Here is a 12551-nt window from a genome sequence, read left to right as displayed (position 1 = left end):
GAGGAAGGCAGAATAGGTGATGGTGTATTGTTCATACATTCAATAAAATATATAGCAACTTCAGGGGTAAGATAGCGTTTCTTAAAGTAGTAAAAAATGCACAGTGGTAATCAGATAAAGCAACATCAACAACAGGATATGTCAATAGAAAGCCCCTTGGTAATAACCAGGTCCAGAGTATGGCCGCGGTTATGGGTGGGTTCTGGAAATGCACTACTGATCATAGCCACTAGGATACAACTTTCTCCACGGCAACACATGGCAGTCCAGCTGTTTTTATTACCGGTATGTGGATCATATGTGGAGAGAGAGAAAAATGTAAAAGCTTAATATGATTAAAATAATAGTTCACTTTTTCATATGATGAATGTGGCTTATTGTATGCAGATTCGATATAGATATGATGTGTTTACTAGCCTAAATAAGTCTACATCAAATCCAGTAGCCTATATCTTCTGGTTATCCAAATGTTTCCCCCTTTAATGTGGATAGTGCATGGTGCTGACAAAACTCATGTTTGATAATCATGCCATGTGTGAACCTGTCCAGCTATTATTTTGTTCTAAGAGGGTATTCTTCAAGTACCAACATCTAATTTTAGTTAACCCTCATTTTTGTAGTTTTATTTTTAACAGGACTACTAGAATAATTGTTTAAATTATTGAATGGTTAGCCTAGATTAATTGGACCAATTGGATGAATTGTACAAATATAAGAGTCCAAAAATCTGGCCGCAAAATAAAAAACACTGTTTACACAATATGTCTTGGCTATTTTCCCTTTAAATAACTTGCAGAATCTCCTTCCCTCCGTTTACTCCAGAGCAGCTCTCGTTCGCCCAGAAGAAAACAAGCGCACCTCAATAGACTTACTACAGGAGATCACACACCTATCGGGATAGCATCCACATTTACTACGGGTTCCTAATGTTTCTGAAAGAACGTGAGTAGGGCTCGTTAAATAATGATCAAAGGGAATGTTTCATTATAGGTTGTCGATGGGCGGTGGGCTGTTCAAATCAGCAAGCGAACCTTGGGAGCATATGATGCAGAAAATGAATTGCGACTATGTTGTTATGCACAGCGATAGATACAGTATTACTATGCAATAATATTATATTATTAGAATGAATATATATATTTGTAATTTGGCGTAGCAGTGTGTCATTGATTAATTATGTAGACCGCCTGATTTAGTCACGATGATAGAGCGTATCATGCACTCAAGTGCATCCTCCGACAAGTTCCGACTCAGACTAGACCCAGCAAGAATATCTGGTTTTGTCATATTTGTCATTGTCAAAATTCCATCATATGTGTGCGTGTCGTTGCTCTACTAGTTCATTTACAAAGCCAAGGGCAGATGTGTCATCATGGGCCACGAGGCCGCCCAAAACTTGTAAAAGATGGAGTGCACTGCGGGATGGTCACTCTGTTCTGGGTCTTCAATTTAGGCTACTGTTGCAGTCACGGGCCACCGATGCTCATGTCACAATGAATTAACTGACTTCACTATTTTGGGCTAAAAGGATAGTACAAAAGCTGAACTTGAACATTCCTGAATGCTGTCCGACAAAGGATGCACTATAATAAGTGTATAAAGCTGTTATTACTAAAGAATAGTGATTAAAGTCTTTACAAAATCCAACCAAACCAGAAGTAAACTACAGTGTTAGGCTACATTGTTTCCATAACAAAGTGTGGAAAGATCTTAAATAGGTTAAGTATATCCCATGATCAAATAGAGTTTATGATTTTTTCAAGTGGCTCACCTGCTGTCACCTGCCTAACCAACAGGCTAGTTAGTGGCCATTGCCTAATAGCTGTCTTGTTTGTCCATTGCCTGTCTTTAGTTTATATTGAATTATGTAAGCCTGTAGCTTACACATATTTCTAACTATAATAGGATTAGTAACAGCATGTCAGGTAGTCATCACTGAGATCAAGGTCACTTGTGTAGCCCTAGGCTTTAACTTGAACTGAGACAATTCATGTTGATGATGCAGTAATGCAAATATGCCTCTAAACCCTTACCCTCCCGAAAAACATTTACTGCACAGCTGTGCATTCTCCACAGTTGAAGTTATAGTAAAGGTTATCTGAAAGGAAGTTGATATTCAAAAGGTCATGTATGTCACTGAAGGAGTCGGAATGTGGAAACAGTCAGCCATGGTGAGTAGAGGTCAGGTATTTTTTATATGACACTAATCTATAAAATTAAAATGGCCAGTTTGTAGCTAGTTTGAAATTATATGAATCTCTAGGAAATAAAAGGGAAAAGGACTGCTATATAAAAAATCAATGCCTCAATTGATTCACGTTTTTTTCTGCTATTCTTAAAAATGCTGTTTGCAGTGATATGAGTGCTGAGCTTCCCTTCAGTGACAGGGAAAAACACAGTATGTTGCTGCAGTGGCATCAATGTGTGTGTTCCTGATGGAGTGCATTATATTGCTGAGTCACCTCAAGATTATCTGTGCTTATGCTGATGCAGAGATATTCTGCCCCATATTTCAGTTGGCTTGTGTCCTTTCCTGTCATTTTCTTTGCTGCAAATTCAATGTTTAGTGCAAATTACCTAATTGTAATTCAGCAGATTTATTGAGAATCTATAATCAATTGATGTAAGTCTGACATAACATACAGGACTTGTCCTCTTGTGACAGTGTCACTAGACTAGTGACAGCCTTATCAGTAAGTGGCATGATTTAGAGGGACAGATAGACTACATTTCACAGAAACATTACTTGCCATACATTTCCAATTCCACCCACGTATTGTACAAATGTCAGGCTGGGAGAGTAGGCAGAAGGGAATGTAATTTTTTTCTTTAGAGAGACACAGGAAATATTATTCTACTGCTGCTGGGGAACAGCAATGGAGTATATGTCTGAACTGCTGGGGTGATGGGCTTTAGGTGGTTGTGTTTAGGCCCTCTGTAATAAGAGTTTATCTGAAAAATATGGACCAAAATATTGACCAATTTCCTCTGTAAGCAGAAGCATTAAACTTTAATTCACAACTTTAAAAATAACATTGTAGTACAAACATTTAGTTATTTTGCTGACCAGGTTTTACAACCTATCAAGTACCATACAACGAAATTTGAATTAAAGAGTCACCGATGAAAGCCTCACTCCTTGGCCTGTGGAATTTAGCACAGTGTGTCTGTGTGTGAGTGTGAGTGTGAGTGTGAGCTAAGATGCCCAGTGAAAAAACATCAGAGGGTGTGTGCCCCCTGGCCCAGCTCTGCCTGCTGAGATAGATAAGGTTGGCTTTAGCCAGCGGTACGCACGGAAGCTGAGAGGAGGGGGGTTATCTATTCCACACATGATGACAGGAGACTCAGATGGCCAGACAAGACCATGCACGCAGGCCCATCAATGTTGCTGAATGGATCAACAGTTGTCGTCTGTTAAGTGTGGTGGGGGACCCTTCAAGGTTTCATCACTGACTCTACAGTACAGTACATATGTATGTGTCCATTGCCTATATAGGACTACGGTACAGATAGAGGGTGAGTGAAGACTCTGCTGAGAGATGACGGACCTGGAGGCATCGACAGTGGGTGAAACCCCTCCCCCATACATTATCTTCCTCCTGGTTTTCTTCTTCTTCATCACGGGCCTCCTGGGTTTCCTGGTCTGCCACCTGCTGAAGAAGAAGGGCTACCGCTGCAGGACAGGGGAGGAGGAAGAGGAAGATGAGGAGGAGTGTAAGCAGAAACTGGGACCAGACAAGAATGGTAAGTATCTACCAGGGAAAACAAGGATCTGTCAGAAAGAGTTTTATATATTGGCTTTGGATCTATCCATTGATTTCAGGATCAGGGATATGGCTTGAAGAAGTTAACAAGCATCCATTATTGATTTTCTAAGGCAGATATATAAGGTATGTGTGACTTTTTTCAGAGGTGTCAGTCTTTATCCAAAGGGTCTTGGGCTTTTGCCAAACAGGAAACAGAGGCACTCTGTTGTACTGTTTAGTTTAAGAGGATGCTTATTCAGCTTGAATTCCTATGTAAACATTGGACACTCACGAAGAAGTCATATTTTCCATATTGAATTAGTGAGTACTTCAAAAGCCGGCCCCTTAGTGGATGCTTTAGTTGAAATAAACTACCTTAAAGGAGCTGTAGAATCGGTTGATTCACACAAACGGAAATAAACTCCTTTCATTGAAGTGATGAAAAATGGTTAAGGTCGACAACTTTGAGAATTTCCTTTACTAATCTTGAATGATGATGGAGCAAGCTTGGGGGCAAGCTGCTTCGTCAGACAATCTTTCATATATTACAGATGATGAAGAAGAGGACAATCAAGACACCGTTGAACAAATCCTGAAGTGCATCATTGAAAATGAAGGTAGTAACTCAAGAAACAACACAATAGATACTAGATTTTGTCAATACCTTAGGCATTACACTTCAATACTGCAATTTAAATTGTGCTTTAAAATAAAAGTGTCATTTTTGGGTTCTGTTTTGCTTTCTAGCCAACATGGAAGCCTTCAAGGAGATGCTAGGAAAACAGAATATTTGTGAACATCATGATCCTACGTATGTATGGCTAATACTAACTTTTTTGATTTGGTTATGATATCTATTATTCATGTAAGTACATTCACATTCACCTTGCCTTAAAAATATACTGAAAAGAAGTACACTTAAAAATGTGAACTATTTTGATTTAGAAAATTAAGCACAGCTTGTTCAAACATTAAGCCTCTTTTAGATATAAAACATTGATTTACATTATGTTTAGTTCATCTGACTGGCATTACTCCATGGTTGTATTAACCCTGGGCGAAAGTCTTTTAGTGTGCAGAGCTAAGGTAAACAAGTGCCTTACTTCCTAAGAGCACCAACTCTCTCAAGTAATATAGTCCTAGTTTATTTTAGCTCTTAAACAAACCAGTATTTGTGTGGTACATAATACATATGGTTCAAATGCAGGTCTTCTGTACTCGGCGTACCGTACTACAGGTTTTTTCCTCCTGCTTTAGGGTGTGGCGTTTTCAGAGAGGCCACAGTAATGGGTGCACATTTCACTGTGCCTGTGGAAGGCAGACTGAGCCTGGATAAAGTGTATCGTGTGTAGCTTGTATTTATCCTGGGACCAGACGGTAGCTTTACAGTGGGGTGCCCAGCCCCTCTGTTCCTGTGTCCCTGTAGGCAGCTGTGTATGCAGTCAGTGTCTCTTACCTTGGGCTGTCTGTCCCATGGGGCCAACTGGCTTATTGTTGCCCTGGCATCAGTAGCTCTATTATGGAATCTGATCTTTACTGCCGTGTTCTGAGGCAAAACACAAATAGTCTCCCAACATATTATGCTACTACTGTACTCCAACAAAGTGTTACTCACGTCCATATAAAGCATTTGAGGAAGACATAGAGAGAGAGAGAAGAAAAGCTAAGAAACAGAGCAAGAGAGAACAGCTATTCTACTCCCAACATCTCCCAACAACATGCTACTACTCACATCCATATAAACAGTGGTGTAAAGTACTTAAGTAAAAACGCTTTAAAGTACTACTTAAGTCGTTTTTTTGGGTAACTGTACTATACTTTACTATTTATATTTTTGACTACTTTTACTTTTACTTCACTACATTCCTAAAGAAAAGAATGTACTTTTTACTCCATACATTTTAGACTTGTACTCAAGTAGAATTTTACTGGATGACTTTCACTTTTACTTGAGTTATTTTCTATTAATGTATCTTTACTTTTACTCAAGTATGACAATTGGATACTTTTTTCACCACTGCATATAAAGAATTGTAGGTTGAGATGATCGAGGGCATTTGAGAGAAACTCCGACCCAGTGATGTGCTGTGATAATATAGCTGTGATGTGCTACTAGCGTATTGGAGAGAGGAAAACTGATTTATGCTTTTTAATTAGATCCAGATTCTTACTTGGTACCTATAGGTTGAGTGTTTTAGTGTTCCTGCCTGTTTGCCAAGCTAGTGCTCAGACTGCTAGCAGCCTGCAGGGCTGTGGCGTTTGTTGGCCACCCATTCGTATTCTTCCCACACTCTCAGCCAGCTACAGCTGCACAGCTACAGACACCTCCCCAGGGATGCTGCAGTCCTGATGGGAGGGAGGGCACAGACAGAGGCGGTCAGAGTGGGGAACCGAGGGACTAATAGATCACACTAGAGACTCATATTTCACAGACAGACTCCAATAAATATGCTAGAAACCGGCAGCTGCTTCTTAAAAAATGTCTCCTTAGATGCTTGGAAAGATGTCTTTGGCTTTGGATGTTTTTGCTTAGTCAGGTTTCTATGGTTCAGTGTGTTTGAATGGAAAATACATATGACAGAGTGATTCCTTCATTGTCTTTCCGAAAGGTTACTGCGCAAAGAGAGCCTGGGGGGTATTCCACCTCATCACCACACCGTGCACTCTGGCGCCCAGCTTGACCACAAGTCCTGCACACTCTGTGTGCAAGGGCGCTCCAAGAAGGCCCGACGCCGGAGCCGTGTACCTCGGAACAATAAGCCGAGAACGCCGGGAGAGAGGAGAGAGTCCACTGTGTTTGCTGTGGGAAGGTGAGTCACACTGGTCTGCTCACTGGTGTTTGACAACACAAAACATTCATATTGAATTATTTAAATCTTTATTTACACTCTTAGAAAAAGTGTTCCAAAAGGGTTAGTTGGCTGTCCCTATAGGAGAACCCTTTCTGGTTCCAGGTAGAAGTGTTCTACCTGGAACCAAAAGGGTTCTAGCTGGAAGCAAAAATGTTTCTTCAAAGGCTTCTCCTATGGGGACAGCCGAAAAACCGTTTTATGTTGTAGATAGCACCTTTTTTTCTAAGAGGGTAACCAAGTAAGTAATTAAGAACACATTTTATTTTACAATAACGACCCTGTAGCCACATCTACCCCTTATGGTCTAAGGGCCTGGGGCTGGGTTTCTACTAAGCTAACATTTGGAATTGTTTTAAGATGGTCATACCAAGGAATTACCAAAAAGAAGTATGTTTTGAAGTGTCTGTCTTATATCTGAGAGATAAAAGAAAGCTCAGTAAATTATTAAAAATATATTTGTACAAATTTCTAACCCCTTTGTTGGGCACTAAACTACTCAGTGGTGGAAAAAGTACCCAATTGTCATACTTTAGTAAAAATAAAGATACCTTAATAGAAAATGACTCAAGTAAAAGTGAAAGTCACCCAGTAAAATACTACTTCAGTAAAAGTCTAAAAGTATTTGCTTTTAAATATATTTAAGTATCAAAAGTAAATGTAATTGCTAAAATATACTTAAGTATCAAAAGTAAAAGTATAAATACTTTAAAATGTCTTATATTAAGCAAACCAGACAGACAGCCTCATTTTCTTGTTTTTTTTTATTTACGGATAGCTAGGGGCACGCTCCAACACTAAGATATAATTTACAAACGAAGCGTGTGCTTAGTGAGTCCGCCAGATCAGAAGCAGTAGGGATGACCAGGGATGTTCTCTTGATAAGTGTGTGAATTAGACCATTTTCCTGTCCTGCTAAGCATTCAAAATGCAACAAGTACTTTTGGGTGTCAGGGAAAATGTATGGAGTAAAAAGTATATCCTTTTCTTTAGGAATGTAGTGAAGTAAAAGTAGTCAAAAATATAAATAGTAAAGTAAAGTACAGATACCCCAAAAAACTACTTAAGTAATACTTTCAAGTATTTTTACTTAAGTACTTTACACCACTGAAACTACTTTCATATATACCTCCATAATATTTTTTTAACTGGTACCTGGCTAACTTCAGATGAGTCTTGTGAGGCTTGTCAAATAAAATAAAATAAAATAAAATTTTATTGGCCACATGCGCCGAATTCAACAGATGCAGACATTACAGTGAAATGCTTACTTACAGCCTTTAACCAACAGTGCATTTATTTTTAATTAAAAAAGTAAAATAAAACAACAAAAAAGTGATGAGAAAAAAAAGAGCAGAAGTAAAATTTATCCGTTTTTAATGTCCCGTTGGTAGGATAACCGTAATCTTAGGTCATCCCATTTCTTCTCAAATGATTGAAAATTGGCTAATAGGATTGATGGTAGAGGCAGTTTACTCGCTCGCTGTCGGATCCTTACAAGGCACCCTGACCTACGTCCACGATATCTCCGTCTCTTCCTCATGCGAATGACGGGGATTTGGGCCTTGTCGGGTGTCTGTAGGATATCCTTCGCGGCCGCCTCGTTGAAGAAAAATGATTCGTCCAATACGAGGTGAGTAATCGCTGTCCTGATATCCAGAAGCTCTTTTTGGTTATAAGAGACGATGGCAGAAACATTATGTACAAAATAAATTACAAATAATGCGGAAAAACACACATAATAGTACAATTGGTTAGAGGGCTGTAAAACGGCAGCCATCATCTCCGGTGCCATTTGGAGCAAACAACCGACATCTACACTATATATACAAACGTATGTGGACACCCCTTCAAATTAGTAGATTTGGCTATTTTAGCCACACCCGTTGCTGACAGGTGTAAAAAATTGAGCACACCGCCATGCAATCTCCATAGACAAACACTGACAGTAGAATTACCTTAATGACGAGCTCAGTGACTTTCAACGTGGCACCGTCATAGGATGCCACCTTTCCAACAAGTCGGTTTGTAAAATTTCTGCCCTGCTAGATCTGCCCCGGTCAACTGTAAGTGTTGTTTTTGTGAAGTGAAAACGTCTAGGAGCAAAAACGGGAAGTGGTAGGCCACACAAGCTCACAGAACGGGATCGCCAAGTGCTGAAGTGCGTAGCGTGTAAAAATCGTCTGTCCTTGGTTGCAACACTCACTACCGAGTTGCCTCTGGAACAGTGGTGGAAAAAGTACACAATTGTCATACTTGAGTAAAAGTAAAGATACCTTAATAGAAAATGACCCAAGTAAAAGTGAAAGTCATCCAGGAAAATACTACTTGGGTAAAAGTCTAAAAGTATTTGGTTTTAAATATATTTAAGTACCAAAAGTAAATGTTATTGCTATAATATACTTAAGTATCAAAACTAAAAGTAAAAGTATAACTCATTTCAAATTCCTTATATTAAGCAAACCAGACGGCACCATGAAAAAAAGAAAAATTATGGATAGCTAGGGGCATACTCCAGCACTCAGACATACATTTTATATTTACATTTTAGTCATTTAGCAGACGCTCTTATCCAGAGCAACTTACAGTTAGTGAATACATATTTTATTATACTGGCCCCCCCGTGGGAATCGAACCCACAACCCTGGCATTGCAAACGCCATGCTCTATCAACTGAGCTACATCCCTGCCGGCCATTCCCTCCCCTACCCTGGACGACGCTGGGCCAATTGTGCGCCGCCCATGAGTCTCCCGGTCGCGGCCGGCTGCGACAGAGCCTGGATTCGAACCAGGATCTCTAGTGGCACAGTTAGCACTGCGATGCAGTGCCTTAGACCACTGCACCACTCAGGAGTGCATACAGTACATTCGGAAAGTATTCAGACCCCTTGACTATTTCCACATTTTGTTATGTTACAGGCTTGTTCTAACATTTATTAAATTGTTGTTTTTCCAATCTACACACAATACCCATTCTTCCTCCAGACGTGACGCTTGGCATTCAGGCCAAAGAGTTTCATCTTGGTTTCATCAGACCAGAAAATCTTGTTTCTCATGGTCTGAGAGTCCTTTAGGTGCCTTTTGGCAAACTCCAAGCGGGCTGTCATGTGCCTTTTAATGAGGAGTGGTTTCCGTCTGGCCCCACTATCGTAAAGGCCTAATTGGTGGAGTGCTGCAGAGATTGTTGTCCTTCAGGAAGGTTCTCCCATCTCCACAGAGGAGCTCTGTCAGAGTGACCATCGAGTTCTTGGTCACCTCCCTGACCAAGGCCCTTCTCCCCCGATTGCTCAGTTTGGCCGGGCAGCCAGCCCTAGGAAGAATTTTGTTGGTTCCAAACTTCTTCCATTTAAGAATGATGTAGGCCACTGTGTTCTTGGGGACCTTCAATGCTGCAGAAATCTTTTGGTACCCCCTTCCCCAGATCTGTGCCTCAACGCAATCCTGTCTCGGAGCTCTACGGACAATTCCTTCGACCTCACGGCTTGGTTTTTGCTCTGACATGCACTGTCAACTGTGGGACCTTATATTGACAGGTGTGTGCCTTTCCAAATCATGTCCAATCAATTAAATGTATCACAGGTGGACTCCAATCAAGTTGTAAAAACATCTCAAGGATGATCAATGAAAACAGGATGCACCTGAGCTCAATTTCGAGTCTCATAGCAAAGGGTCTGAATACTTATGTAAATAAGGTATTTCTGTTTTTTATTTGTAATACAATTGCAAAAATTTATAAAAACCTGTTTTCACTTTGTCTTTATGGGGTATTGTGTCTAGATTGATCAGGATTTTTTTTTATTTAATCCATTTTAGAATAAGGGTGTAACATAACAAAATGTGGAAAAAGGGAATGGGTCTGAATACTTTCCGAATTAACTATAATTTACAAACGAAGCATTTGTGTTTAGTGAGTCCATCAGATCAGAGGCAGTAGAGATGCCAGGGATGTTCTCTTGATAAGTGTCTGAATCGGACCATTTTCCTGTCCTGCTAAGCGTTAACAATTTAACTAGTACTTTTGGGTGTCAGGGAAAATGTATGGAGTAAAAAGTACATTATTTTCTAGCTTTTATTTTGATTATGCTAATTCGATTTCCGCGGGGGGCCTTTGTGTTTGTGTTTAAGTACTTTACATGTGTACAGTTATGCTATGTAAAGTCCTCATCGTGGTGATGTACTTAACTAACAGAGGTCCGTATACCTACAGGTTCCGAGTCACCCACATGGACAAAAAGGATCAAGGGTCTGGCGACCAGTTAGACCAATCGGAGGCCCTGGATAGTGAGAAGGGGGATGAGGAGGACCCCCAGAGGAAGGACGGGTACAACCTGCGGAGCATGTTCAAAGACGTCAAAACGGACAGCACCAATGGTGTGGTTCCCACCGCAGCCAAGCGGAAGAAGAGTCTGGTTCTGTTCTCGCTGCGCAGAGGTAGTGATCCAGTGGGGGCCAAAGTGCCTCTGAGCCAGCCCATGGTAGAAGAGGAACCCCTCTTCACTGCTCCAATGAATACTTCTCCATTGCAGACCTCCAGCCCTGTGAAGATCCTGTCATCCCAGCCCAGCCTGGACTCTGGTGCACCTGACGACACTGAGATGGCCCCTGTTAAAATGTCCCCCACTAGGGTCACTTTTGTAGTGTCCCCCACAGAGGGTCCCGTACCGGTCTCTCCCAACGTGAGTCCAGGAGGAGTCTCCCCCCTAACGCCCCCAATACAAGATTCCCCCACCACCACCCCAGTACAAGTCACCCCCATGACCCCTGAGATATTCCCCCTTACCCCAGGCACCTCTAATAACCCTACCCGTAGCCCCTTAAATGTCTCTCCTATCCCTACCCCTGTACAAGCCTCTCCAACCTCTAGCTTATTGAATGTCCCCCCTGACCTGTCCTCCAGAAAAGTGTCCCCCTCCCCTACTCCCTTAATTGTGTCCCCCGACCCTTCCCCCATACAAGTCTTCCCAGTCATGTCCTCCAGGAAAGTGTCCCCCATACCTACCCCCTTAAATGTCTCCCCCACCCCTACCCCCTTAATGGTGTCCCCTGCCCCATCCTCCAAAAAAGTGTCCCCTGCCCCTACTCCCTTAAATCTCTCCACTGCTCCTACCCCCTTAATGGTGTCCCCCACAACTGCACCCCGTAGCATTCTAAAGAATACTACTACTTTTGTCAAGGTGGACGAAACCTCACCCACCACGAAAGGGCCAGAGGACAAGGTTGAGAGCCTTGCTACTGTCAGGGCCGACCAGGTTTCTCCCACTGCGGTTCCTGTGAAAGTCTCCCCCACCGTGGACCCCATGAAAGTCTCCCCCACCAGCAGAGGCCCTTTAGAGGACAAGCTGGAGGTGGGGAGTGTTACCATAGTCAAAGCCAGCCCGGACAGTCAGATGGAGTTCTCTGTGGTGCGTATGGCTGAGGTAGTGAAGGAGGAGGAAGAGGAGGAGCCTGCTGTGGCTCAGAGCCCCCCAGAGGAGGGGAAGGATGACGAGGTGGAGATGGAGGACATAAAGGACTGTCGGGTCAGCCAGGAGGAGGAGGGTGTGTCTCTGGAGGAGAAGAGGAGATCAGTGCACAGTCAGCACAAGTGGTGAGAGAGAGAGAGAGAGAGAGAGAGAGAGAGAGAGAGAGAGAGAGAGAGAGAGAGAGAGAGAGAGAGAGAGAGAGAGAGAGAGAGAGAGAGAGAGAGAGAGAGAGAGAGAGAGAGAGACAGAGCCAGAGAGAGAGTGAGAGAGAGACAGAGAGAGAGAGAGAGAGACAGAGAGAGAGACAGAGCGAGAGAGAGAGAGAGAGAGAGACAGAGAGAGAGAGACAGAGAGAGAGAGAGAGAGAGAGGGGACACACCGGGATGGGGGAGGGGGAAAGACTGGCCGCACCCCACTGTGACAAACTGATATATTGCAATAATACGGAGGTAAGCCAACCAGGCAATGCCAAAACTGAACTATGCCAGACTGAG

General features: G+C 42.1%; 1 protein-coding gene across 2 annotated transcripts; it reads left to right on the top strand.

Annotated features, from left to right (window-relative positions):
* Positions 1–843: 843 nt before the first annotated feature.
* LOC121544876 (histone-lysine N-methyltransferase 2D) lies at positions 844–12188 on the top strand. Of its 2 annotated transcripts, none has more exons than XM_041855105.2 (6): positions 844–942; positions 3497–3744; positions 4298–4363; positions 4494–4557; positions 6356–6556; positions 10803–12188. In XM_041855105.2, the coding sequence occupies exons 2-6, from the start codon at positions 3540–3542 to the stop codon at positions 12184–12186; spliced, it is 1920 nt and encodes a 639-aa protein (XP_041711039.2). In that variant the 5' UTR covers positions 844–942; positions 3497–3539; the 3' UTR covers positions 12187–12188. The 2 variants fall into 2 exon arrangements, with proteins under 2 accessions (XP_041711039.2, XP_041711031.2); XM_041855097.2 differs by having other exon boundaries at positions 4253–4363.
* The last annotated feature ends 363 nt before the right edge of the window (positions 12189–12551 follow it).

Source organism: Coregonus clupeaformis, chromosome 3, assembly GCF_020615455.1.
Source record: "Coregonus clupeaformis isolate EN_2021a chromosome 3, ASM2061545v1, whole genome shotgun sequence".
Classification (NCBI taxonomy): Eukaryota; Metazoa; Chordata; class Actinopteri; order Salmoniformes; family Salmonidae; genus Coregonus; species Coregonus clupeaformis.
This window is presented reverse-complemented; position numbering and strand designations above follow the sequence as displayed.

Coding starts and splice junctions, on each gene's coding strand:
- LOC121544876 (XM_041855097.2), top strand. CDS start 3,540: ATGACGGACCTGGAGGCATCGACAGTGGGTGAAACCCCTCCCCCATAC. Junction 3,745..4,252: donor ACTGGGACCAGACAAGAATG/GTAAGTATCTAC, acceptor TGATGGAGCAAG/CTTGGGGGCAAGCTGCTTCG. Junction 6,557..10,802: donor ACTGTGTTTGCTGTGGGAAG/GTGAGTCACACT, acceptor GTATACCTACAG/GTTCCGAGTCACCCACATGG.